This window comes from Plasmodium sp. gorilla clade G2 (genome assembly GCF_900097015.1).
Source record: "Plasmodium sp. gorilla clade G2 genome assembly, chromosome: 4".
Taxonomy (NCBI): Eukaryota; Apicomplexa; class Aconoidasida; order Haemosporida; family Plasmodiidae; genus Plasmodium; species Plasmodium adleri (nom. inval.).
In genome coordinates this window covers 597,501-624,347 of record NC_041696.1, presented here as the reverse complement: position 1 = coordinate 624,347, position 26,847 = coordinate 597,501, and the positions used below count along the sequence as shown (strand labels likewise).

At 18.9% G+C, this 26,847-nt stretch overlaps 9 protein-coding genes across 9 annotated transcripts in view; 4 read left to right on the top strand and 5 right to left on the bottom strand.

Moving 5' to 3' along the window:
* Window positions 1–388: 388 nt before the first annotated feature.
* Window positions 389–1,218, bottom strand: PADL01_0414700 (nuclear cap-binding protein, putative; the record flags this gene model as incomplete). Its single annotated transcript, XM_028685264.1, has 2 exons — window positions 389–937; window positions 1,063–1,218. The coding sequence occupies 2 exons, from the start codon at window positions 1,216–1,218 to the stop codon at window positions 389–391; spliced, it is 705 nt and encodes a 234-aa protein (XP_028536780.1).
* A 978-nt stretch (window positions 1,219–2,196) lies between these two features.
* On the top strand, window positions 2,197–2,823 carry PADL01_0414600 (coatomer subunit zeta, putative; the record flags this gene model as incomplete). Its single annotated transcript, XM_028685263.1, has 1 exon — window positions 2,197–2,823. One exon carries the CDS (start codon window positions 2,197–2,199, stop codon window positions 2,821–2,823), a length of 627 nt encoding a protein of 208 aa, XP_028536779.1.
* A 402-nt stretch (window positions 2,824–3,225) lies between these two features.
* On the bottom strand, window positions 3,226–7,749 carry PADL01_0414500 (cdc2-related protein kinase 3; the record flags this gene model as incomplete). Its single annotated transcript, XM_028685262.1, is given in 3 exon segments — window positions 3,226–4,310; window positions 4,535–6,704; window positions 6,721–7,749. 3 exon segments carry the CDS (start codon window positions 7,747–7,749, stop codon window positions 3,226–3,228), a joined length of 4,284 nt encoding a protein of 1,427 aa, XP_028536778.1.
* Window positions 7,750–10,255: 2,506 nt separating this feature from the next.
* Window positions 10,256–16,414, top strand: PADL01_0414400 (conserved Plasmodium protein, unknown function; the record flags this gene model as incomplete). Its single annotated transcript, XM_028685261.1, has 1 exon — window positions 10,256–16,414. The coding sequence occupies one exon, from the start codon at window positions 10,256–10,258 to the stop codon at window positions 16,412–16,414; it is 6,159 nt and encodes a 2,052-aa protein (XP_028536777.1).
* Window positions 16,415–16,744: 330 nt separating this feature from the next.
* Window positions 16,745–17,956, bottom strand: PADL01_0414300 (conserved Plasmodium protein, unknown function; the record flags this gene model as incomplete). Its single annotated transcript, XM_028685260.1, has 1 exon — window positions 16,745–17,956. One exon carries the CDS (start codon window positions 17,954–17,956, stop codon window positions 16,745–16,747), a length of 1,212 nt encoding a protein of 403 aa, XP_028536776.1.
* Window positions 17,957–18,977: 1,021 nt separating this feature from the next.
* On the top strand, window positions 18,978–20,117 carry PADL01_0414200 (arsenical pump-driving ATPase, putative; the record flags this gene model as incomplete). Its single annotated transcript, XM_028685259.1, has 1 exon — window positions 18,978–20,117. One exon carries the CDS (start codon window positions 18,978–18,980, stop codon window positions 20,115–20,117), a length of 1,140 nt encoding a protein of 379 aa, XP_028536775.1.
* A 433-nt stretch (window positions 20,118–20,550) lies between these two features.
* PADL01_0414100 (armadillo-domain containing rhoptry protein) lies at window positions 20,551–22,720 on the bottom strand (the record flags this gene model as incomplete). Its single annotated transcript, XM_028685257.1, has 11 exons — window positions 20,551–20,610; window positions 20,853–20,933; window positions 21,026–21,101; window positions 21,215–21,281; window positions 21,404–21,529; window positions 21,628–21,682; window positions 21,772–21,845; window positions 21,970–22,069; window positions 22,273–22,355; window positions 22,493–22,568; window positions 22,691–22,720. 11 exons carry the CDS (start codon window positions 22,718–22,720, stop codon window positions 20,551–20,553), a joined length of 828 nt encoding a protein of 275 aa, XP_028536774.1.
* A 2,054-nt stretch (window positions 22,721–24,774) lies between these two features.
* On the top strand, window positions 24,775–25,251 carry PADL01_0414000 (conserved Plasmodium protein, unknown function; the record flags this gene model as incomplete). Its single annotated transcript, XM_028685256.1, has 1 exon — window positions 24,775–25,251. The coding sequence occupies one exon, from the start codon at window positions 24,775–24,777 to the stop codon at window positions 25,249–25,251; it is 477 nt and encodes a 158-aa protein (XP_028536773.1).
* Window positions 25,252–26,346: 1,095 nt separating this feature from the next.
* PADL01_0413900 (GTP-binding protein, putative) overlaps window positions 26,347–26,847 on the bottom strand; it is a gene marked incomplete at both ends in the record, with an annotated part of 1,851 nt that continues 1,350 nt past the window's right edge. The window contains one exon of the mRNA XM_028685255.1: window positions 26,347–26,847. This exon is cut by the window's right edge and continues 1,350 nt beyond it. Coding sequence (XP_028536772.1) covers window positions 26,347–26,847 — 501 coding nt within the window.

The following is a 26,847-nucleotide window of genomic DNA, read 5'->3' as shown; positions in this document are numbered from 1 at the left end:
AAGATGAATTTTATCATGCAAAATTTGTGTATATATATATATATGTATATATATATTTTTTTTTTTTTTTTTTAATATATTCCTTAAACTGATTAAAAATATATTTTTTACTACACCCTATTTATATGTGTGCACATTTTGAAATGCTTATTTATTTTAAAAAAAAAATAAGCCACCACATAAAAAATAAAGATATATTATATTATATATATATTAAAGTTATAAAAATAAATACGAAAAAATTATATAAAGATGTATAATTAAGAAAAAGGATAAGTACAAATTAATGAATAAAAAATAAATAAATTAAAAAAAATCTGACAGCATATTTGAAAAAATACATACATATATATATATATATATATATATATATGTGTGTTGTATTACTTTATGTTTGCTTATTATTTTGTTTATTTTTTTTTATATGAAATTTATATAAGTTTCTATTTTGATGTTTATTTTTATTTATATTCATCATATGTTGAGCGTTTGGATATAAAGTTACCGGTGGTTTTATATAGACCATTCTACTAGTTTTCATTTCAGTAGTATTAAGAGTATAATTTGATGGTAAGAGTATTTTTTGTTTTATATTTCTTTCATAATATGGATTATTATTAAGTTTTCTTTTTTTACTAATTGTATGATCAACTAAGTTATCTAAGACTTTAGGTCTATCTTCATCATAAAATTTATTACGTTCATCTCTTTTTTGAACTCCTGTTTTTCCTCTTCCATATTTTCGTTTACCAATAATACCTAGATCTTCATCAACTCTTATAATTCTACCATCTAAAATTGAATTATTTAAAAAATTTACTGCTTGAGTATATCCTTCTTTCTTTTTATAAACTACAAAACAAAAGCCACATGGAGATTTCTCGGTTCTATGTAAACCCATGATGATATTTTCTACATCTCCAGCCTTAGACATATGCTAAGAAAAATTAAATGGTATATAATGTGAAGGCAATAAATAAATATAAATAAATATAAATACATATACATATATATATATATATGTATAACATATGATTATATAATATTTTTCTTTATGCTTACCTCATATATTTGTTGTTGTGTTGTATATATAGATAAATTTCCTATATAAACCGTTTTTGATTCTCTTATTTTATCTTGCCATTCTTCATAATCATTACATAAAGCTCTATCAAAATATTTTCTCTTTTTATAAACCTCTTCATATAAATGTGCCATTATTAAAACATTATAATGTATGATAAATATTATAAATATTATATATTTTTTTTTTATTATGAATATATATATATATATTAAATGATTACAAAAAATATCATTATTACTAAAAAAATAAAATTAAAAAAAAAATGAACAAGGTAGTATATAAATACTACTAAAGAACAATGTAACATAAATTTGAAGATATAAAAAATATATATATATATAATATATATATTTTTAGGATGTGGTATTATGAAATTTTAAATATATATAATATATTATATATATACAAATAAATTAAACATTATCGCAACAATGTTTATATTATTAAAATGTTATATATATATATATTTATAAATTTACTATATTGTGAGAACATTATATTTTTTTAATAAATGATGTGATGAATGATTATTCATTTTTATATATTATAAGTATATATTATATTTTATACGTATTGTTATATATATATATAAAACCATAAAGCGTAATATATATATGTAAACATATATACTACATATATATATATATATATATATATAATAATTTATTATTTTATTTTTATTTTGTATTATAATATTATAATATATTATATATATATAAAATAATACCATTTAATCTAATTTAAATATTTTTGAATTTCAGAAGGTTTATTTATTTATATATATATATATATATATATATTTATTTTATTTTATGATTATAAAAATAATATATAATTTTATTTACATGATGATATAGTTTTTTAATGCATAATATTTATATTTAATATATAAAAATAAATAAATAATATTATATTATATAAAAATATATAGTTTTTTTAAAATAAATGAATTTTTTCTGTCCATATTAATATTTTAACCATCTCCATATTTTTTTATAAAAATATTATTATATGTATAATTATTTATTTATTATATAAAGGGCAACATATATTTATTTATATATATATATATATATATTTATATATAATGTTTTATTTGTTTTTATAAAATGAAAAGCGTGTCAATAAAGCAGTTAGAAGGTATAATAATATTAGATAGTGATGGAAATAGAATTGCAGTAAAATATTATAATGATAAATTAATATTTAAAGAAGAGAAATCACAAAATTTTAATTGTAGTTATGAATCATTAAATTATGGTATGGACACTTATAATGATTTTAAAACAGTAGAAGATCAGAAATTATTTGAAAAGGATATAACAGAAAAGATAAAAAAATTAGGTTTAAATTATTCAAATGAAACAGAAATATTATTATTAAATAAATATGTTATATTGTGTTTACCTGTTAATGATATTGTAATATATATTATTGGTGATGATAATGATAATGAAATTATTTTATATGAAATTATAGAAACAGTACATCAAGCATTAAATAATATAACAAATAATCATATAGGAAAAAAACAACTAATAGATAAATTAGATTCTGTTTATTTAATATTAGATGAAATTGCAGATAGTGGTATTATTATGGAAACAAATGCTAATGTTATTATTAATAGATTGTATATGAATGAAAGTGATATACAAGAACAACATACACCCTTAAATCAAGCCATATCATCAGCAAAAGAAAATATTATAAGGAGTTTATTAAGTGGGGCTTGATTAAAATATTGAACAAAAAATGAAGGGAAATTATTAGTAGTAACCAATAAAATATATATATATATATATGTATGTATATTTTTTTTTTTTTTTTTTTTTGTTAAGTGAATATAACATTTATTATATAATTAATACACCCTGTGGTTTTTTTTTTTTTTTTTTAAACAAGTCTACCATTATATATATATATATATATATATATATATATATATATATTTATTTATATATGTATATATATTTTTTTTTTTGATAAAGCAAAAAAATTTAGGGGCATATATTATGCCATATATGTTTATAATAAGTTTAATAATTTAAAATAAAAAATATATATTTATTTAATTATATCATTTAATATGTTAATATATATCAATATATAAAATTTTTTTTTTTTTTTTTTTTTTTTTATATTTTCTTTTTCTTTTCAACCCTTAATTCTTCAGTATCTAATTTATGTTTTTTTTGATCGTTCACTTGATGACTTTCATTCGTCGTCTTTTTATGATCAGCTTCTTTATTTTTATCATTTTCTTTATCTTTATCTCTTTTCTTTTCTTTTTCTCTATCTCTATCTCTGTTTCTTTCTCGGTCTCTTTCTCGTTCTCTATCTTTATCTCTATCTCTTTCTCTATCCCTTTCTCTATCTTTATCTCTATCTCTTTCTCTATCCCTTTCTCTATCTTTATCTCTATCTCTTTCTCTATCCCTTTCTCTTTCTCTTTCTCTATCTCTGTCTCTTTCTCTGTCTCTTTCTCTATCTCTTTCTCTATCTCTTTCTCTATCTTTATCTCTATCTCTTTCTCTATCCCTTTCTCTATCTTTATCTCTATCTCTTTCTCTATCCCTTTCTCTTTCTCTTTCTCTATCTCTGTCTCTATCCCTATCTCTACTCCTTCTTCCGTATGATTTTTTATACCACTCCCTTTCCCTACTCCTGTGACTTATTCTATCCCTATACCCATCTGCATTGTTATAACCAATTTTACAAATGGTTGAATATCTTCTCCTATCATCTACACCTTCTCTGCTTCTTCCAAAATAGTTGTTGCTTTCCCTCCTATAATCTAAACCTTCAGTTTTTTTTTCCTTTTCCCTTTTTTCATTGTTGTGCTTTTTAGAATGACTTGGGCTATGGCTATAATTATATTCTTTCGTTTTATGGTCATAATATTTTACCACTGCTATTGTCTTTCTTTCCTTCCTTCTTAAGCTTCCGTCTCTTGATATGGTAATTGATTTCCTAGTTTTGTCTACATCTGACTTATTTGAATTTAATTTGTGTTCATTTTTTTTTATGGAATTATCAAGAGGGGTTTTTAAATTTTCTCCTCTATCACTGTAATCGGTGACAGATTCGACTTTACATTTTTTACTGTGTCGTGTTTCATCTTCCTTTTTAATATTTACTAATTCTTTATGTTTCTTATCCTTGTGTTCTATATTTTTCCTTTCCGTTTTGGTTTCTTTATCTTTTTTCTTATCTTTTTCTTTATCTATTTCTTTATCTTTTTTCTTATCTTTTTCTTTATCTATTTCTTTATCTATTTCTTTATCTATTTCTTTATCTTTTTCTTTATATTCTTCTGTCTTCTTATCAACTGAAAAAAAAAAAAAAAAAAAAATAATAAAAAATTAAATGAATTAACAAATATATATATATATATATATATACATATATACATATATATATACACATATTATCCCTTTTGATTACCCTGGTGAAGAGACGGGGCCTTTAGTATATCCCTCTTTGATGAACGTGAGTTAAGATATAAAAGGTGATCATTATATTTACTTAGAAGATAAGCCCTTCTGTAATTGCCTACATTTATATATCTAAAATTTTCATTAAGTTTAGAATAATTATTTTTGGGTATATCCCTTTTTTTATAATTTTTGGTCATAAAACTATGAGCTGCTTTAATATTATTTCTTTGATGTATTTTTTCAGACAATGGTTGTATCTTAAACCATGGATGATTAAGCGCGTCACTAGCTGTGATTCTTTCATATGGATTCCACTTTAAACATTTTTTGATAAGATCTAATCCTAGATCTCCTACTCCAGGTATATTTCTTATAGAACTTTCTGTTTCTATTTTTTTATTATGATTTATATTATGATTAATATTATTTGGATGTATAGGATTTAATTTCAATAAATTCCAATAAGGTAAATTTTTTAAATATTTTAGATCTCTATCATTTGGAAATCCTAACTTATTAAGAATAATTTTTAATATATCTGTTTCATTTTCAGCAGAAAATAAAGGATTGCTAGTTAATAATTCTGCTAATACACAACCACAACTCCACATATCAACAGATGACATATAATTTTCAGAACCTAATAATAATTCTGGTGGTCTATACCATAATGTAATAACTCTATTTGTCATATTAGATGCATTAATATCAGAATGGAATCTAGCTAGTCCAAAATCAGCTAGTTTTAGTATTCCATTATTATCTATTAACAAATTAGCTATTTTAATATCTCTATGGATAATATTATTTTTATGACAATAATCTAATGCTTTTAATAATTGTATAAAAATATTTTTTATTTCACCTATACTGAATAAGTTAGCAAATTTATATCTTTCTTTTTCATTTCTTTCTTCTCTAAGTAGTTCACTATATCCTGACAGATCAAAAGGAATATATTCAAAGACCATCCAGATGCATGATTTTTTTTCTTTATTTTTATCGTATGAGATGAATGAAGATAAAGTGGAGGATGAACAGTCAGAATGGGTACTATCACTTGAAAGGGTATCTTCGTAAGAAGATAATGGAAGAGAAATGGATGGATCCACATTATTATGTTTTAATAAATTATTTGATGATACATCTTGATGGGATGACACATCTTGATGGGATGACACATCTTGATGGGATGACACATCTTGATGGGATGACACATCTTGATTGAATGACATGTCTTCATCAAATGATATATCTTCATCAAATGACTTGTCTTCATCAAATGATATATCTTCATCAAATGACTTGTCTTCATCAAATGACTTGTCTTCATCAAATGATATATCTTCATCAAATGACTTGTCTTCATCAAATGATATATCTTCATCAAATGACTTGTCTTCATCAAATGACTTGTCTTCATCAAATGATATATCTTCATCAAATGACTTGTCTTCATCAAATGACACATCTGAATTTGTTGAGAAATTTCTTTTTTGTGGTGACATAAATAATGTACTTAACTTTTTTTTATTAAAAAAATAATTCTTTTCAGTAATAAGAAAATCTTTATAACTATTATGATCAAAAAGATTGTTTTTAAAAATATTATTTTGATTTATATTGATAGGATTAGAATTTTGAGAAGGTTGATTTATTATAGTTTGATTAAAAAAATTGATAGGTAAAATAGAATGTACGACTCCAATTAATTCAACAATATTTTCATGTTTTAAAGAATTTAAAATAGATATTTCTCTTATATAAGTTTTTGCAAATCCATCTTTTTCTTCATTTAATTTTAATTTTTTTAATGCTACTCTCTGATTATTTATTATATCTTCTGCCATCCATACATCTCCATAAGCTCCTTGTCCGACCTGATGAACCTTAACAAAATTTTTAACTTTTAATTTTATTTCTCCTTTTATAGATTTTAATAATAATTCATATATTATATCTGTATCTTTATAATGTATATTTTTAAAATCACTTAAGTTGTTGTGATGAACATGGAAATGAACACTATTATTATTATTATTATTATTATTACTATTATTATTACTATTATTATTACTATTATTATTATTATTATTGTTGTTATTATATAATTTTAAAGAATCATCTAATAATTGACCATTTTTATTATAATTTAATAAAATATTATTACTATTCATTATCATATTATTTTCGGATGATCTTTTTTTTTTTTTTTTTTTTTTTATTATTATTATTATTATTTTTATTATTATATGTTTGACCATCTGTTTGAAGACTTAATTTATCATCTTCAGAAATGGAATCAATTTTATCTTTAATATTAGTATTATTTTTATTTTCTGAATTATCTTTCCTATTAAGATATATATCCACATTGTTGTCAAAATGATTAATTGAATTACTTATTATATCATCATCTTCTATATAATTTTCAAGTGATATATTTTTTGAATCTTCTTTTTTTAATAATTTATAAAGAAGAACTTTTGAATCCCATTCAAAACAATTTAATTGTTCATATTCTTTTTTTAATAATGTGTGGAGAATATTTTTTATAATATCTTTACGTTCACATTTATTTATATTTAACATGTTATATGATAAATATACTTTCCACAATGAATTTATATTTTTATTAATATGATAAAAATATTTCTTTTTATAATTTTTTATATTTATATGGTTCCAAAATATATGTTCTAAATTTAAATTAATAGGTAAATTACAATATAATTTATTAGAATTTATATTGAAATTATTATGTTGTATATTATGATTGTTTTTTTTTTTTCCTTTTCTTTTTTTTAATATATATATTTTTTTTCTTCTTCGTCGTCTTCTTCCTTTTGTTTCAAGATCTTTATTCAAATGTATATTATTTAAAAATGTATGAATAACATTTCCAGATTCCTTTTTTAAATATCTATGTACTTTTATTATATCATCATCATTTAATTTATTGATTATACTTTCTATACATGTCCACAATTTTTTTTTCACTATTTCTTTTTTTACTAAAAAAAAGTCATAAACTAACTTTCTCTTTAACATACAAAATTTTGATAAACATGTGGGGTTCTCTAAGTTTTTTATGAATTCTTTTTTAATATCATAATCTAATGTATTGCTTTCTAAAAAATAATTTTCTATACCTGAACAAGTATGAACACCAGGACCTCCTCTAAAAATATCTAAAACAGTATCTACATCTTTAACGTTCATGCTTTTCTTTTTTTATTATAAATCAAACAAATCATTGAACGTATTGGAAATGAAATTATAAATATTAATAAGTTAATAAATATATAAATAAATAAATATATATATAATATATGTGGAATTTTTATGATAAATAAAAATTATATATTATATATTAAATAATAAATGGTTCATATTAATAATATATATATATATATATATATATATATATATATATTTATATTTATATTTATTTATTTTATTATTTATCATTGCCCCATTCTTTTTCATAAAAAATTTTAAATTAACAATATAAAGAATATCTACATAATTATATATAGAAAGAACAAATATTTTATTTCTTCACATTGTATTGATTTATTAAATTAAAAAGAAAACATATTTTTTCCATATATTAATATATTATATATATATATATATATATTATATATATATAATATATTATTTATATATATTATTTAATACAACAAATATATTATATACGTATATGAGAAAAAATATATATATTATATATATATTTATATATTTATATTTTATAAAAAAACATCAAAGGGTTATAAAAGCATAATAAATATAAATTATATATTATAATATATATAATAAAAAAATATAGATATCTCAATATATTTATATATATCCTGACGAAAAAGTATAAATGGATTAATTCAAATGCTACAATTATTTTAACATTATTTTATTATTCAAATAATATTTATTTTACATTGTATAATTTTTTTTTTTTTTTTTTTTTTTTTGATTATTATATTAAAGACAAATTTGTTTACTAAACAAATATGTTTTATAAATATGTATTATCTTTTCTTTTTTTTTCTTGTAAATTAATTGATAATAATATATATATATTTTTTATATATATATAACATAATACTCTTATATAAAGATACTAAATTATTTATATTAATATAAATGTGTTATATTTTTTTTTTCTCCTCACATATATAAAATCATAAAGGGAATAAGAAAAAAAAAAAAAAAAAAAAAAAAAAAAAAAAAAAAAAAAAAAAAAAAAAAAAAAAAGTATATTCTTTATAAAAAAGTAAGCAGGACATGGATGATACATACATAATATATTTATAGAGTAATATAACAGACTTGTACTTATTTATTCATGTAATTTTTTTAATAATCTGAATTCCTAACAAATTATTTATATTTTTTATGTTAATTTAAAAATATTTATATATATATATATATTATTTTTTAAAAGTTCAAATTTTTGTGTTTATTTAAAATATAAGATTTCATATAATAAATACGTCTCAAAGAAGAAATAAAATTAGAGACCATTCGAGAATATATATATATATATATATAAAAGTTAATATATATTTATAATGTATATATAAATACACTTATATATTATACATATTATTATTTTATTTATTTATTTAATATTTATTATTTGTTTTTTTTTTTTTTTTTTTTGTGTGTCTTGATGTTATATGTAATATTATAAAAATGTCCTGATAAAATGTGAAATTATATTCATAAATATTTAAAAAAAGAGAAAAATAAATAATTCTCTTATATATTATATATAACTAATGATGTATTTATTTCTTCTTTTTATTAGAATAAAAGAAAAATATAAATATATTATTAAAAAAAAAATAAATGTGTCCTCTTTTAATATAATAAATCTTTATGACCTCATCATTTTCATTTCTCCTTTTTTCTTAAAATGAAAAAAAAAAAAAAAAAAAAAAAAAAAAAAGAGATTAGGTGCATATCATTCACCGATAATTTTTATTTTTTTTTTTTTTATTATTTCAATTATATATACAAAACATATATATTATTATTAAATGTTAAATGATGATGTGCTCTGCTTATTATAATAATATGCCTTTTATTTTATTATTTTTTTTTTTTTTTTTTTATTTCCTCATGAGCTTGTATTATTACTAGTATTATAGTTCATATGATTTTAAATTTTGTGTAATATAAGAAAAATATATATATATATATATATATATTATATTTATAAATTTTTTTTTTTTTTTTTTTTTTTCTTAATATAATATTCATACGAATACATCATCTTATTCTTATGTTCCGCGTATTCTTAAATATATACATATAAATAATATTATATATATTATGGCATAGTTATTTTTTTTTTTCCTTCTTCTTTATTTCTTTCATACGTTCTTCCTTTCTTTCTTTCTTTCTTTCTTTCTTACCTTCTTACTTTCTTACTTTCTTACTTTCTTACTTTCTCCTTTTCTCTTTTTCTCTTTTTCACTTTTTCTCTTTTTCTCCTTTTCTCTTTTTCTCTCTTTTTTTTTTTTTTTTTTTTTTTAAATGACATATATATAAAGGGTAATATATATAAGAACAAAAATAAAATAAATAGATAAATATATATATATATATATATATATATATATATGTATGTATAAGTGTGTGTTTTTATACTTTGACATATGTGTGTAATAATATTTTTTGTAATAAAGAAGAACGTTTCATCATATATGAAAAAAAGAATATGACTAATATAAAAGAAGGTAATGTGAATACATGTCATGAAAAAGATAAAGAAAAAAAAAAAGATTCAACTGAAAATAGAAAGAAGAAACAAAATGAGAAAGAAAAGAAAAATCCGAATGATAATAAAATAAAAAAAATAGAATACAAAAATAAAATAACATACTTTTTCAAAGCGAAAAATAATAAACAAAATGATGATACACATAAAAAAAAAGACGAAATAAAAAATAATAATATTGAAACATTTAATAACAATGACAAAGGAATAAATAATAATAATAATAATAATAATAATAATAATAATAATATTGAAACATTTAATAATAATGAAGAACATAATAAAAATAAATCGAATGAAAACTTTTTTAATAACCCTGACTTGTTGATAAAAGATGAAAAGAATTTTAAAAGTTCAGATTCATATTCAAAAAATACAATTTTAAAAAAAAAAATAGACATTTCTGATGATTTATGGTTAAATGAAAAAAAAAATAATAGTCCTATAATAAAACTAGAACCCTTAAATACAACTAGCGAAAAGAATTTATTTGAAGCATCTGACACTGAAAATATAGAATTATGTTCTAGAAAAAATATAGAAGAAAAATGTTATAAACAGAATTATTTATATGATAATTCTGTAAGTAATAATATTATTGATAACATATCTAAGGATATGAAAAAAAATAAAATATGTGATACGATCTTAAAAAAAAAAGATTCTATTGAAAAAGAAGAACACATTCATCTGAATAATAATAGTAATAGTAATAATAATAATAGTAATAGTGACTTATCTTATAATAATCAGGGCAATTCTGAAAATCTGTTTCATGATGAAAAAAAAGAAAATCCCTATTTAGATAATCATAATAAAGAACAATCGAATAAATCAAGAAAAATTTCGATTGTCAATTTTTTTGGAGATAATATAGAAATCACAGTAAATGTAAATGAAGAAAATGAGAACTATGAAAGTGAATCTAGCAGTGATAACAGTCTTGTAAGAAGTGAATTAAATAGTAATAAGATTTGCAAGAAAAATATAAATGAAACGAATATTATAGATACTAATAAAAATAAAAATAAAAAAAATAATAATAAAAAAAATAATAATAATAATATTTTTAAAAGAAAGTCCATTTCGGATTGTGAAAATTATAATAAGAAAGATAAAAAAATTAAAAAAAATAAATTAAATCATCATAATCATGATTATGATTATAAACATGATAATAATGATGATGATAAAATTATCAATTCTAGAAATCAGAGAAAAACCGCATCAAATAATATTCATAACGGAAAAAGAAACACATGTCATCTTTTCAATTCTAAGAATCTAATAAATAAAAGAACTTTAATATCTGATAACGAATTGGATATGTCATACAAAAGTAGGAAGAGAACAAAAATTGAAAGAACTGTTAATAAATCTGAAGAACAAATAGATATGCATCCACAAGATATAATACAAAAAAATGATAATCAAGAAAATAATGTTATCGAAAGGAAAGAATTAATTGATACGAATAAAGAAACAAATAAATATAAAAGTGGAAGACAAACATGTGTGTATGCAGAAATATTTAATAAATTCAATGTGAAGAATAAAAAAAAAAAAAAAAAAAATGAACAAGAAAAAAATGAGCCCCTTAAGAATATAACGGATGGTAAAATGATAAATGATATATTAAAAAATGATACATTAAAAAATGAGATAATGGATACAAAATATTGTTTACAAGAAAACATAATAAAAGAATTAACTGGAAAGATGCCCATTGAAAAGGTACCCATAGAAAAGGTACCAATTGAAAAGACACCCATAGAAAAGACACCCATTGAAAAGGTACCTAATAAAATTATCTCTAATTTAAAAATGCCAAATTTGACAGTACCAATTTTGATGATGACAAATGAAGGTCTAAAAAGTTCAAGCACATCAAAGGGAACAAAAAAAATGAATGATAATATAAAAGGTGATAATAATATAAAAGATGATAGTAATATTAATGGTGATAATAATATTAATGGTGATAGTAATATTAATGGTGATAATAATATTAATGTTGATAGTAATATTCAAAGTGACCATAATATTAATGGTGATCATAATATTAATGGTGATCATAATATCAATAGTCACCATAATATTAAATGTAATGGCCCACTTAATATACCAATAAATATAAATGAAACAGAAAAGAGTGCAAACAATTATACCCCTCAACTAACCAACAGAAATAATAAAAAAGAAGATAAAAATAATTGTGAAGAGAAAGACAAATGTAATATTGAAAAAGATATATTAAACGAAAAAAGGAAAGTTCAAATATTAAGAGTATTAAATAAGTATTACTTCGAAAAAGAATATAATGATTATATTTATTTGGATAGAGAGCAAACCAAAAAAAAAGATTGTATTGAATTATTAAAAGATAGTTGTAATAAACCATATACTTTTTTCATTGCTGGTAAATTTAATTTGTTTAGTAATTTTGTATTAATAAAAAAATTAAAAGATGTAGGATATAATATTACATATAATATGAGAAGAAGTAATAGTTTAATATTAGGATATGATATAAGTAATGATATATTAAAAAAAGTAGAGAATTTTAAAGGAGAAGTATTTGATGAAAAAAGTATAATGATTCATTTAAAAATTAATATACAAAATCGTATGAATTTATTTATACCTATAAATAAATATAATGGAAAAAGATATAAAATATATTTTAATGAAAGTAATATAAAGAATTCTCCAGTCTCTTTAATAAATAAGAAATTACATTTTTTTTGTAAGACAATGAATACATATATTGAAAATATAAATATGAATAATATAGATTATAAAAAATTATTCAATTTAAAAAGACTTATGAATAGTTTTTTATTATTTTTACATATGGGGAGAAATAAATTCCAATCAGATATTAATTCAATCTTATTTTATTATAAAAGATATTATTCTCTTAAAAAACCATTAAATGAACAAAATTTATATAATTATATATTCTTTTTTAAAAAAATATGTAAACTATTTAGTACCTCATATGTAAATAATGATATGTTAACATTAAAAAGTAATACATCTTTTGAAATTTATGTAAATAATAATGAACCATTAAATAATGATGACAAAAATAATAATGATATAAAAACATTAAATATAGTCAAAGAATTTAAAAAAAATAATCATGATGATAATAATATAGATATATATAGTGAACTCAATACAGATATGTATAGCAACGATATATATAGTAATGATATATATAGCAACGATATATATAGCAACGATATTTATAGCAACGATGTTTATAGCAACGATATATATAGTAACGATATATATAGCAACGATATTTATAGTAACGATATATATAGTAACGATATATATAGTAGTGATATGAATAGTTATATGACAGGTAAATTATCTAACGAAATATCTAACGAAATGAATGTTGAAATTAATAGACAATTTAATCGAAAAGATGTTTGTTCTATAAATAATATACATTCAAATATAATTCCTTCCAATTTTTTTTATTCAAATATGATACCTTCCAATATTTTATATTCAAATATTATACCATCCAATTTTTTATATTCAACAAATAATTCAAGATCTTCAGTGGATAATCAAAAATGTGTTCTTAAATGTGAATCTAATAAAACTTATAATTCTGATGTAGTATTACCTAAAGAAGAAGATCTTAGAAATAATAATTTCAGTAAAGATATTTGTATTGATCCTAATTTTTCTTCTTTTGATTATATGTCAAGTGATGACATGGATTATTATAATCACGATCACAACACACAATCACAACAAAAGGAAAAAATAAACAACAACAAGGAAAAGGATAATAATGATAATAACAATAACGATGTTAATGACAATGTTAATGACAATGTTAATGACAGTGACAATTTTAATGTTAATGTTAATTACAATGACAGTGTTAGTAGTCGTAGAACCCACTTAAATTTGAGAAATACACAAGATAATACACATAAAAGGTTGGAAGAACAAAATAATGAAATTAAAGAGAAAAAAAATTTTGAAGAACAAAATATTCTAGAGAATATGAAAAGGAGTGAGAAATTAAATAATATAAATAATTTGTGGAGTAGTTTTTTTGAACCAAATAGTTTATATGAAATTGCTGGACATAGAAATGAAATTTTAAAATTATATAAATTTTTAAAAAAAAAAATTAATAATAAATTAAATGATAAAATATATGAATATGTAGATTTTTCAGAAAAAAGTAGTGAATATAATAAATGTTTTAAAACTGATAATGTAAATATTATTTTTTTATTGTATCCACCAAATTGTGGAGTTAAAAGATTAGTTGAATTAACATGTTATGCATGTGATTTATGTCCAATATATGAAAATAAAGTTCAAAAATATAAAAATATTAATTATTTTTTTAAATATACTCATGGTCTTAAAGGGATATCAATATATAATGCAAATCGTTTAGATAAACAAGCTATGAATGAATTAAATACAAGAAATGATGTATGTATTTGTTTATATGAAGATAAAAATTATATTATAAATAATTTTAATAATTTTACTCTACCTTTTCTTGATAATATTAATCATTTACTTATCAAATTCTCATATCCATCCAAAAAAGCTCTCTTTTATAGATGTTTCGCTGTATCATCATGTGTAATCAAAAATTTAAGAAAAAAAACATTCAAAATTTTGTTTGAAATATGTAAACTAAAAAATTTATCTTATTCAATAGAAAGTATATATAACAAGGTCCATTTAATCTCATCTTATATAAATTACATAAAAGCTAATGAATCTTCTGCAAATGATATTTGTAGTAACACCATTGGTCACCACACTCATACAATGGAAATATATGAAAATGAAGGAAAGCAAAGAATTCAAAGAATTCAAAGAATTCAAAGGATTCAACGGGTTCAAAGGGTTCAAAGGGTTCAAAGGGTTCAAAGGATTTGTGAGGATGAACTGGTTGTAAGAAATGAAAACATCGATAAAAATAAAACAGATGATATGAATTGTAATAATTATGATAATAATAAAAATAAAACAGATGATATGAATTGTAATAATTATGATAATAATAAAAATAAAACAGATGATATGAATTGTAATAATAATAAAACAGATGATATGAATTGTAATAATAATAAAACAGATGATATGATTTGTAATAATAATAAAACAGATGATATGATTTGTAATAATAATAAAACAGATGATATGAATTGTAATAATTATTATAATAATAATAATAATAATAACAGTAGGAACAGTAAATCATTGTGTAGAAGAAAATATAATGAATACAATTATGATCATATAAAATATAGAAAAGATGATTTTTGTTTTCCAAATAATATTATATACGAATATATTAGAACACATTTATTAAATCGTTTTGTTATATATAATTATGATGATATTGAAGAAGATATTTATGCAGATTATCATATGAATAATATACAAGAAGATAATTTAAAAAAATTAAATCAATTAAATAAAGAATATTATTTTTATGGTGGTTTTGATTCTGAAGAAATTAATAATATAATTTATGATTCTTATGATAAATTATATATACATAATCCAAGTTTTATTTTAGATTTTAATATAAATAAAAATGATAATATGCTAGAAGATAATATTGATTATTTATATATAGATGAAAAATCAAAAAAAGATAGACAACGTATTTTAATGGATAATTTAGAATTATTCTTATATGCATCTATATTATTAAAATCTAAAGATATTAATATTTCTTATATTGCTGTTGATATGGCTATTTATTGGAATAAATTTCTTTATATGAATCCTTGTTTTACCAAAAAAAAAAAAACAAAAAAAAAAAAACAAACAAATATACAAATTAGTGTATATCAAAAAGAACAATCAGTTAATTTTAATAATAATGATTATATTAATCAAACAAAATTAAAAGATCATTTAAAAAATAAAACTGATAAATGTAATAAAGGATATAATGATAAAGTCAAAAAATATAAACAACTTATTATGCAATTTAATTGCCCATTCAATTTCTCATCCGCAAATATTGTATATGATATATTGCAAAGCAATAAAGTAGTTAATTTTAATGTAAAAAAAAGAGGATAATACAAAAAAAAAATATATATATATATATATATTACATATGTTTATGCCGCCCCCTTCAATTATTTTTACCGTTCACACAAAGAACTACTCTAATATATAAATGTATACCCTATTTTTTTAAAATATTAAATATATAAATATATATAAATACATATATATATATAAATACATATATATATAAATACATATAGATGTATTTTCTTATGTATATTTTATATCTCATTTTGCCGTATGTTTATTATTCTCATAATTCACATTGAGTCTTACCAACATGAATTATTTTATTTTATTTATATATTTTTTTTTTTTATTTTTATTTTTTTTTGTTGTTTAAATTTTTTGAAAAATTAATGTTGATGTGTGCTTCATTTTAAAACTCTTGAATATTTTTTTTCCACTAGATGTAAAGATAACATTATTTTTGGTTTTTTTTTTGTTTTTCTTATCTTCACAATTTAAGAATGAGCAATCAAAAAGCGATGGTGTATATTTCAACGATTTATAGATAATATAAGAATTAGAGAAATCGATTTTTTCTAGAAAGGATAAGGACATATTTTTTGGAAATGAGCAAGTTAAATATTTATCATTTAATCGTATATGTAAAAATCCTTTATTTTTTAATAAATGGGATGCACATTTAAATAAATGATAAATTAATTTATTTAATAGAAAATATTCTGTTTTTTTATAATATTTTATATAAACATTATCATTATTTTTATTATTTTTATTATTATCGTTGTCATTATTATTGTTGCTGTTGTTTTTTTTTTTTTTTAAATGATCAGTACATATTTCTTCCCTTTCTAATTTTATATTCCATTTTTTTTCTATACATTCTTTTGTAGGTAATACAAAAGGGAAATTAAATATTATAATATCAAATGTATTTTTTAAAAAATGGCTCGATAAATTTTCTACATTTATATTGGGTATATATATACCACCCGAATTTTCTAATAATTTTAAATTTTTTGAAAAATATTTTTTCCCAAATTTTTTTATTAACATTGATTCATCTTCCATAGATGTTGAAACAACTTTACATGAGTTCAAATTTTTTTGTAATAATAAACTAAAAGATAAATTTGCTTCTCCTATACATAAAATATTTTTCCCATTTTCATATATAACATCACTTATAAGTATATCTTTATAATCATTATTTTGTATCATATCATATAGATATGATTCATATATATTGATATTATTATTACAATTATTAATTTCATTATGTTCTATATCTTTACTATATAAATTGTATTCATTCTCTTTTTTTTCTTTTAATTTCTTTCGTATTTTCTCATAATCATTTTTTATACATTCTCTATATTTCTCATATAATTCTCTATCCAAACAAAAATTTTCTACATTATAATTTCCTATACATACTAGCTTTTCAAATATACCTTTTTCTTTTTTTATGTCATTCAAGTTGTTATAATATTCATTTGTTGAATGGAAATATATTTTTCTCAATTTATTAAATCCATATTTTTTACGAAACAATAAAAAAAAAAGATTTTCATATTTATACATTATAATATATTTTATATGACGGATTTAAAAAAAAAAAAAAAAAATTTAAAACACGAACATTTTTTTTAATTATTTCATTTTAAAGGGTTTATCTATTCATATATCACATAAAAAAAAATATAATATATTAATATATATATTATGTATGCCCATAGAAGTATTTATTTATTTATTTATTTATTTATTTTTATTTTTATTTTTTTCTTATTTATTAAGATATGTAGATAATAAAGATTATGTCAAAATATTTTTTCACAACAAAAATAAAAATGTACTAATATATGTATAGTGTGACGATGTAATTATTTTTTATTTTTTTTTATATATGGCAAAGGTATTTTTTCTGTTTCTTTTTTAAATACATACATATATAATATTACTATATATATATATATATATATATATTGGATATATAATAATTATTATATATATATATTAAATATACGTATAAATTTATATTCTTCCCCCCCACAAAAAAAAAAAAAAAAAAAAAAAATATATTATATATATATCAAAATATATTTTAGAATTATTTTATTTTTGTTTTCAGTAATATTTTTTTAAAAACCAGATTTAAAAAAAAAAAAAATATATATATATATATATATATATCAATATAACATATATAATACCTATTATTATAAGCTTTTAAATAAATATAATTGTATTATTTACTATTATATAATAATTAATTAATATATCCATGTATCTTTTTTTTAATTTAAAATTAAAATACATATATAATATATAATATATATATCAAATCATTGTTTTTATTTATCTTATTATTTCTTAATTATTTTTTTTTTGTAAAAAGATTCACATATATATATTTTTTTTCTGTATAACTCGATATTTACATCTTTTAAATATATATAAAAAAAAAGAAAAATTATTTTTAAGTAATATATATGATAAAGCATATATATATATATATATATATATATATAATATATACCCACAAATTATATTTTTTATTTTATATTTTATTTTTTATTTTATATAAATTTCTATCATTATAATGAGTGAGGATGAATCAAATTCCGTTTCTTGTTCATTAAGTTTAGAAAGTGATGGTTATAGTGATGAAGAATATGATACGAATTTGACTAATTTAATAGAGAATGAATCTTTAAATTGGATATTTGTAGGAGGCAAAGGAGGTGTAGGAAAAACGACTACATCTTGTTCAATAGCTGTTCAGTTATCAAAAAGAAGAGAATCTGTATTATTATTATCAACAGATCCAGCACATAATACAAGTGATGCTTTTAATCAGAAATTTACTAATCAGCCAACATTAATAAATTCGTTTGATAATTTATATTGTATGGAAATAGATACAAATTATTCAGAAAATACAGCTTTTAAATTAAATAAAAAAGAAATGTTTGATAATATACTACCAGAATTATTACATAGTTTTCCAGGTATTGATGAAGCATTATGTTTTGCTGAATTAATGCAATCAATAAAAAATATGAAATATTCAGTTATAGTTTTTGATACTGCTCCTACTGGACATACTTTAAGACTTTTAGCATTTCCAGATTTATTAAAAAAAGCTTTAGGATATTTAATAAATATTAGAGAAAAATTAAAAGGAACTTTAAATGTTCTTAAAAATTTTACAAATAATGAAATGGAATTTGAATCATTATATGAAAAAATTAATCATTTAAATGCTATGTCTAGTAGTATACAAGCTAATTTTCAAAATCCATTAAAAACAACATTTGTTTGTGTATGTATTCCAGAATTTTTAAGTGTTTATGAAACTGAAAGATTAATACAAGAATTAACAAAAAAAAATATTTCATGTTATAATATTGTTGTTAATCAAGTTGTTTTCCCTCTTGATTCTCCAAATATTAATTTAGAAAATTGTCAAAATCTATTATCACAAATACAAAATCAACAAGTTCAAGCATATTTTAATGATCTTATTGTTAAAACAAAAGAATTAGAAGATGTATATATCTCAAGAAGAAAATTACAATCCAAATATCTAACACAAATTAAAAATCTATATAGTAATGATTTTCATATTGTATGTATGCCACAACTAAAAAATGAAATCAGAGGATTAAGTAATATATCTTCCTTTTCAGAGATGCTCCTACAATCGAAAGATATACCTATATATAAAGATAACATCTAATCATAAATATCAATATATGTTTATGTATATTTTTTTTTGTCATTCTTTTATGTGTGTTTAATTGCATTTTAAAAAATGTCAATATGGATATATAAATATATATATATATATATAATATATATATAATATATATATAATATATATATTTTTAATTTTAAAATTTTTTTTTATTTAATTATTTATTTCATCATTTTTTTTGATCTTGTGCAACCTCTTTATAACAAATTTAAATGTGTTATTATTCAAATTAAAATATTTAAAAGCATATCAAAAATAACAAAAAAAAAAAAAAAAAAAGAAAAAGAAAAAATATATATCTGTCTATAATATATATATATATGTGATTCCATCAAATTAAGATTGGGGGGACATGAAAGAAAAAGAAAAAAAAAAATTATTATATGAAAAAGAAGGACAATAAAATATAAAAGGATTAATCTGTTAGTCTCAATAAGAGAACATTGGAGGCTTCTGCTAAGTCTTGCTCAGGGCACTAAAAGAAAAATATATAAGAATAAAATGTGTACATAATAAATGATAATATATATATATATATATATAGAGAGAGAGAGAGAGAGATAGATTTATATTTATTTATTGTGTTATAATTTTAAAAGCTTCATAAAAAAGGGTATACAAATAATCTTTTCCTTTGGATATATTTTATTTTATTTTATTTTTTTTATCTCAAAAGATTATTATATCTTTACATTTAATAATATATATATGTAATACCTGTTGTAGGGTTTTTAAGTTTTTTATCGAATTGGAGTTTTTAACTGCTTCCAAAAATTCGGGGATTTCATCTCCATCATTCTACATTAAAAAAAAAATATGTACAGTTAATATTATTATTTAATCATACATATAATATATATATATAATAAGTGAATAATAAAAAAGCATACCAATATGAAATCTTCCAAGTGATAAATAGCTTCTAATTGTGTATATAAGGGTTGACTATCATCATAATTTGATGGTCTGGAAATATAAAAAAAAGTGGAATTAAAAATTTATGCAAACATAAAACGTTTAATATATATATATATGTATATGTATGTACATATATAAATTTTTTATTTTTCTCTTTTTACAATTCTAGTAAATTCACTAGTTGAGTGATTCCTCCTAGTTTTAAAAATTCCTTCTTATATTTTTTATCTGAAAAATATATTGTAATAAGAAAAATAAAGAATAATGACATAAAGGAATAAATGTGGAATAATATAAATATGTGTATTATATATATATATATATTTTGTATATATTTTATTTTTTATTACCTAAAACAAAAATATTTCTACAAGTTTGAGCACAAGCAGCTTTCATTCCATCTATATTTGATTTCATTCCACTGATTAAATATGGTAAAGCACCAGATTCAAACATGCAAATACAATTTTTAACATCTACAAAAAATGATATATGACATATTAGTGTAATTGCTTATTTAAAAATTTTGTACATATATATATATATATATATATATATATATTAGTTTTCTTACTGTCAACGGATAAAAATGATAAAGCAACAACAGCAGCATGTACTCTATCTAATTCCTGTTTAAAAAAATAAACATATATATATATATATATATATATATATGTGTCTTTGTGTGTATATTTTTTTTATTTTTTTAAATAATTACGTGTGATTTTAATAAGTTTATAAAAACGGCTATTCCATTTGCCTCACGTATTGCATCTTTATAATGTGGCTCGTCTACAAAACAAATAATGAAATTTTCATATATTATGAAAAATTAAATATTTCCATATATATATATATATATTAATATTTAAATAAAAAAAATTTATTTTTTTATTTTTCCTGTTTTCCTTCTTACTTTCTTTGCTAGCTAAAATTGCCAATTGAGTTGCGGATAATGCACCAATTGTTTTAGGGTCAGCAGCCCAAGGATGCATTCTATCTTCTAACTTTTCTATCTGTTTTACATGGAAAGGAACAAAAAAAAAAAAAAAAAAAAAAAAAAAAAAAAAAAAAAAAGGATTATTCATTGATTAGATGTTTACAAAATAAATTATATTAAAAAAAATTCACACACACATACATACATACATATATATATATATATATATATATATATATATATATATTAGTTTTATATTTTATTTTATTTTTTTGTTACTTCGCAAGTTGAAGAACATAAGTTTACAAACTCTTGAACATCATTTTCATCATATGCTTTATCAAATCTGAGAATATCATTACCTATAAAATTAATTCAATATATATATATATATATATTTTGTTTATATACAAATTTTAAAATTAACAATAAATAGTATATTTTTTTATTTAATCATTCTTTTAAAATATAAAAAAATTAAACAGATGAAATGATTTACTTGTGAAGGATAACAACTTTCTTATTGTCTTGGATCCTTCTATACCAAACTCTTGTAGTTTATTTTTATAAAGTAACTAGAAAAAAAAAAAAAAAAAGCAATATAATAACAAATAAATAATTAAATTAATACACATATACATATATTTAACATTATATATATTACACCATAAATTTTCTATTCTATATTTTTTCATACATCTCTTCCTGCACAGCAATTATTTCCCATAATTTCTTTGGGTTTATTATAAAAATATAATTAACTTTTTAATTAAACCTAAAACATAATCATATGTTTTTTCTATCTGACAATGTATACATATATGTATATACTTCTATACACATATACGTTTTTAATTTGAAAACCTATTTTCCTCTTATAAAAAGGAATTCAAAAGATATACAAATATGAATTAACAGAAATAAAAAAAAAAAAAAAAAAAAAAAAAAAAATTATCTATTTAATTATAATTTTATTAATATCTTAATTAGTTGCATATAAATAAAAGAATAAATATGTATGAATATATAATATATTTTTTCCTTTTTATAATGTTTTTTACATATTAAAATATTATACCGCTATTTGAAAGGCAACGGTGTAATATATATTATATATATATTTATTAAATATATACATAATATTTATATATATATATATATATTTTTTCATAATTTAAGCATTAAAAAACAAAAAAATATAAATAAATAATGAACAAATATCTATATATATATATATTTCTTTTTATTTTATTTATATATATATATATATATATATATTTTTTTTTTTTTAATTTTGAACCAATAGAACAATTAGAACTTTGCACACTTCTGTATATTTTGTTCTTTAAGAAAAATATATATATATACATATATATATATATATATATATATATATATTTAATTTTTTTTTTTTTTTTATTATATATATATATATATATATATATAATATATTCATTTATATGTATATATATATTTTTTTTTTTTTTTTTTTTAATTTGCTGTTTAATGAATTAATCTATATATATATAGAAAAGAAGAAAAAAAAAAAAGGCGAGTGTCAAAAGGAACTATTACGTGAAAATTTTTTTTTTTTTTTTTTCTTTTTTCCTTTATTTAAAAAGGAGCGTAATCTATTTGCACACTTTTTTGTTCTTAAAAAATTTTTAAAAAGAGGGATTATATATATATAATTTATCTTTTACCTCTTAAATTTTTTTTTTTTTTTTTCTTTGTTTTTAAGTGTGTGTCATTTATATTTTTTATAATATATAAATTTTCGTTTTTTTTTTTTTTTTATTCTGTGTTATAATTATATTGTAACTAAAAATGTATATGGAAAAAACAGAATTTTTCTACATTTCATATAAATGGTAATATATATATTCTTGTTTTCATAGAATATATTTTAAGTACATTAATATATTATATATATATATATTGAAAACCAATTATATTTATACTTTATCAAAAAAAAAAAAAAAAAACACATCTATATATATATATATATATATATATATATATATATGTATATATATGATAACGTCTCATTTTAATTTAAAGAATAGGAAAATTACAATTTCTTCTGAGAATTCAGTAAAAGAAATATATATAAAAACAATAATATAACGTAACATAATACAAATAATATAGTCCAATGAAAAAAATATTAAAATATGTTTTCTTTTATTATTATAAAATATGTAATGTGTAAATTATGACCTGTTCATATAAAAATATAAAAAATAAATTATGATCCGTTCATAAAAAATAATAAAAATGTTATGACCTGTTCATAAAAATGATATATGTAAATAGCCGTATGTTCATAAAAAGTATATGTATATGAATAATTTTCTCCAAAATAGCTAACACTTAATTAGGATATAATTATATATGGATATTTGTAAACATCTTTTTTAGCAAATTGTTAATTTTTTTATTTTATGTTTATAATAAAAAAAGAGAAATAAAAAAGATGACTTTACATTCTTTATATATATATATATATATATATATATATATATATTTATATTTAACTCACCCCATATGTCTTAAATAAAACGAACGAATTTATATTTAATGAATTCATAGTATATATATAAAATATGTTAAATATAATATATGATAATAAATGAACTTGATTTAAAATACATATATATACACATTTTTTATCTTTCACTTGTACAAATTCATACCAATATTTAACAAGAAAATATTAATATATAAGACTGTTTATATATATATATATATATATTATCTTTCAATTGTTATTTTTGAATCATGAAAAATGTTCTCTTTAATGGTCCAGTGATCCCAGAGATTGACGCTGGATATAACGTTCAGGTGAATGGTATTAGTGTTAACTTTCTGAAGGATCCATTTTGCTTCAGAAATGCTGTGATAGAAAATGAACACTATAAAAATAAATTATTATATAAACATTTTAATGATAATAATGTAAATAAAAATATAACCAATAATATAAAAAGGAAAAATATAGCTGAATTGGACAAAGGATTTAATGAATATATAAAAGATAGAGTGAATAATACACATGTTTATATCAAAAAAAAAAATGAACCTGATTACAATTTAAATGATATAAAAAGTCCTATTTATAAGGAAAGAATAAAATATACACCACAAATTATTGAAGTTATCAGAACAAATTATAATGTACCACAAAATGAAAAAGTAAAGATAAATAAAGAAAATTTAATTTATATGAATAATATAGAATATATAAAAACAAATTAAATTGTTGAAAAAGTTATTTTAACGATAAAAAAAAAATGAGACTATACAAAAACCTGTGGAGTTATCAAATGATGAATCTATCCACATTTTTAGAACCTCATAATATATTTAAAAAAATAATTTTACAATAATTGTGACTCAAATTGAAGAGGTACATAAAGAATATATATATTTTGTATCAATAATAAAAAATTAAATGGATTAATAAACAGACAACATAATATGGAATAATGAAGAAGACATAAAAGTGAATAATATACATAACAATAATAATAAATTGTTCATCGAAAAAAAAAAAAAAAAAAAAATATGATACACATTTTGAAAGGATATAATATAAATATATATCTATTTTGTTTTATACCAATTGTATATATTTACATAATATGTTTTATTTGTTGTTCTTCTTTTTTTAATTTGATTTTATATTGTATAATTATAATATTTAAATTATACCTTATAGCACATAATATAAAAAAAAGTAAAAAATAATATATTTTTTTATGTTAAAAATAATTATAATTAATAATGTTTATAATAAAATGAAAAGTGAAAGGTTAAAGAATATATATATCAATAAAAGGTCAAATATTATAGTTATTGAAATATGAAAGGTAAATTTAAAAAAGTGTAAAAATATGAACACCATAAAACATACACATATATATAAATATATATATATATTACATTTTTTGAAATGTTTAAAAAAAAAAAAAAAAATAAGAAAAAATTAAACAAATATGTAATTGAAAAATGAGATATATATAATTATCACAAAAAAATATACTTAAATATTTACTATGGAAAAAAAGTATGATCATTTAAAAAATATATAAATTACAAATTAAATGGAAAATGAAATTGTGCACAAAAAAAAAAATAAAATAAAATAATAAATAAATAAATAATAAATGCATATACATACATACATACATACATACATACATATATATATATATATATATATATATATATATATAATAACCTATTTTAATATATATATAATTTTCTTTTTTAATTATTACATTTTAGAAGGAATGCATTGTACACGTATTTTTAATAACCGATATGTATCTCATAATAATAAAGATGTTATTATTCCATCATATGTTTATTTAAAAAGTTATTCAATTTATATGTAACTTCATTTATTTTTTCCTTTAGAGGTAATAAGGAAGGTTTATGTTCGGTTGACAAGAATAGAGCATTTTGTTTTATATCATTTGGTATTTGAACTTGATCAAAATTGATTAAATCAGATTTCGTTATAACATCAATCCAAGGTCTAAATGGGAATAATCCTCTTAGATAATATCTGATATCTATTTGTGATTTTAAAGATGAAAATTTATGATCATCTTTTTTTAAAGGATCAAAAACATAGATAACAGCTGATGGTATATTTTTAAGAGATGATAAAGAAAGTTTTTCCATAAGATTTCTTTTATCTTCTGGACGATCAATTAATCCTGGTAAATCCATAATTTGTGTAGTAAATATATCATTATCATTTGCAAAAGAATAATGTCCTAGATTAAATTCTTTTGTTGTAAAATTATAATTTGCAACTTTGGATTTCGAATTTGTTATTGAATT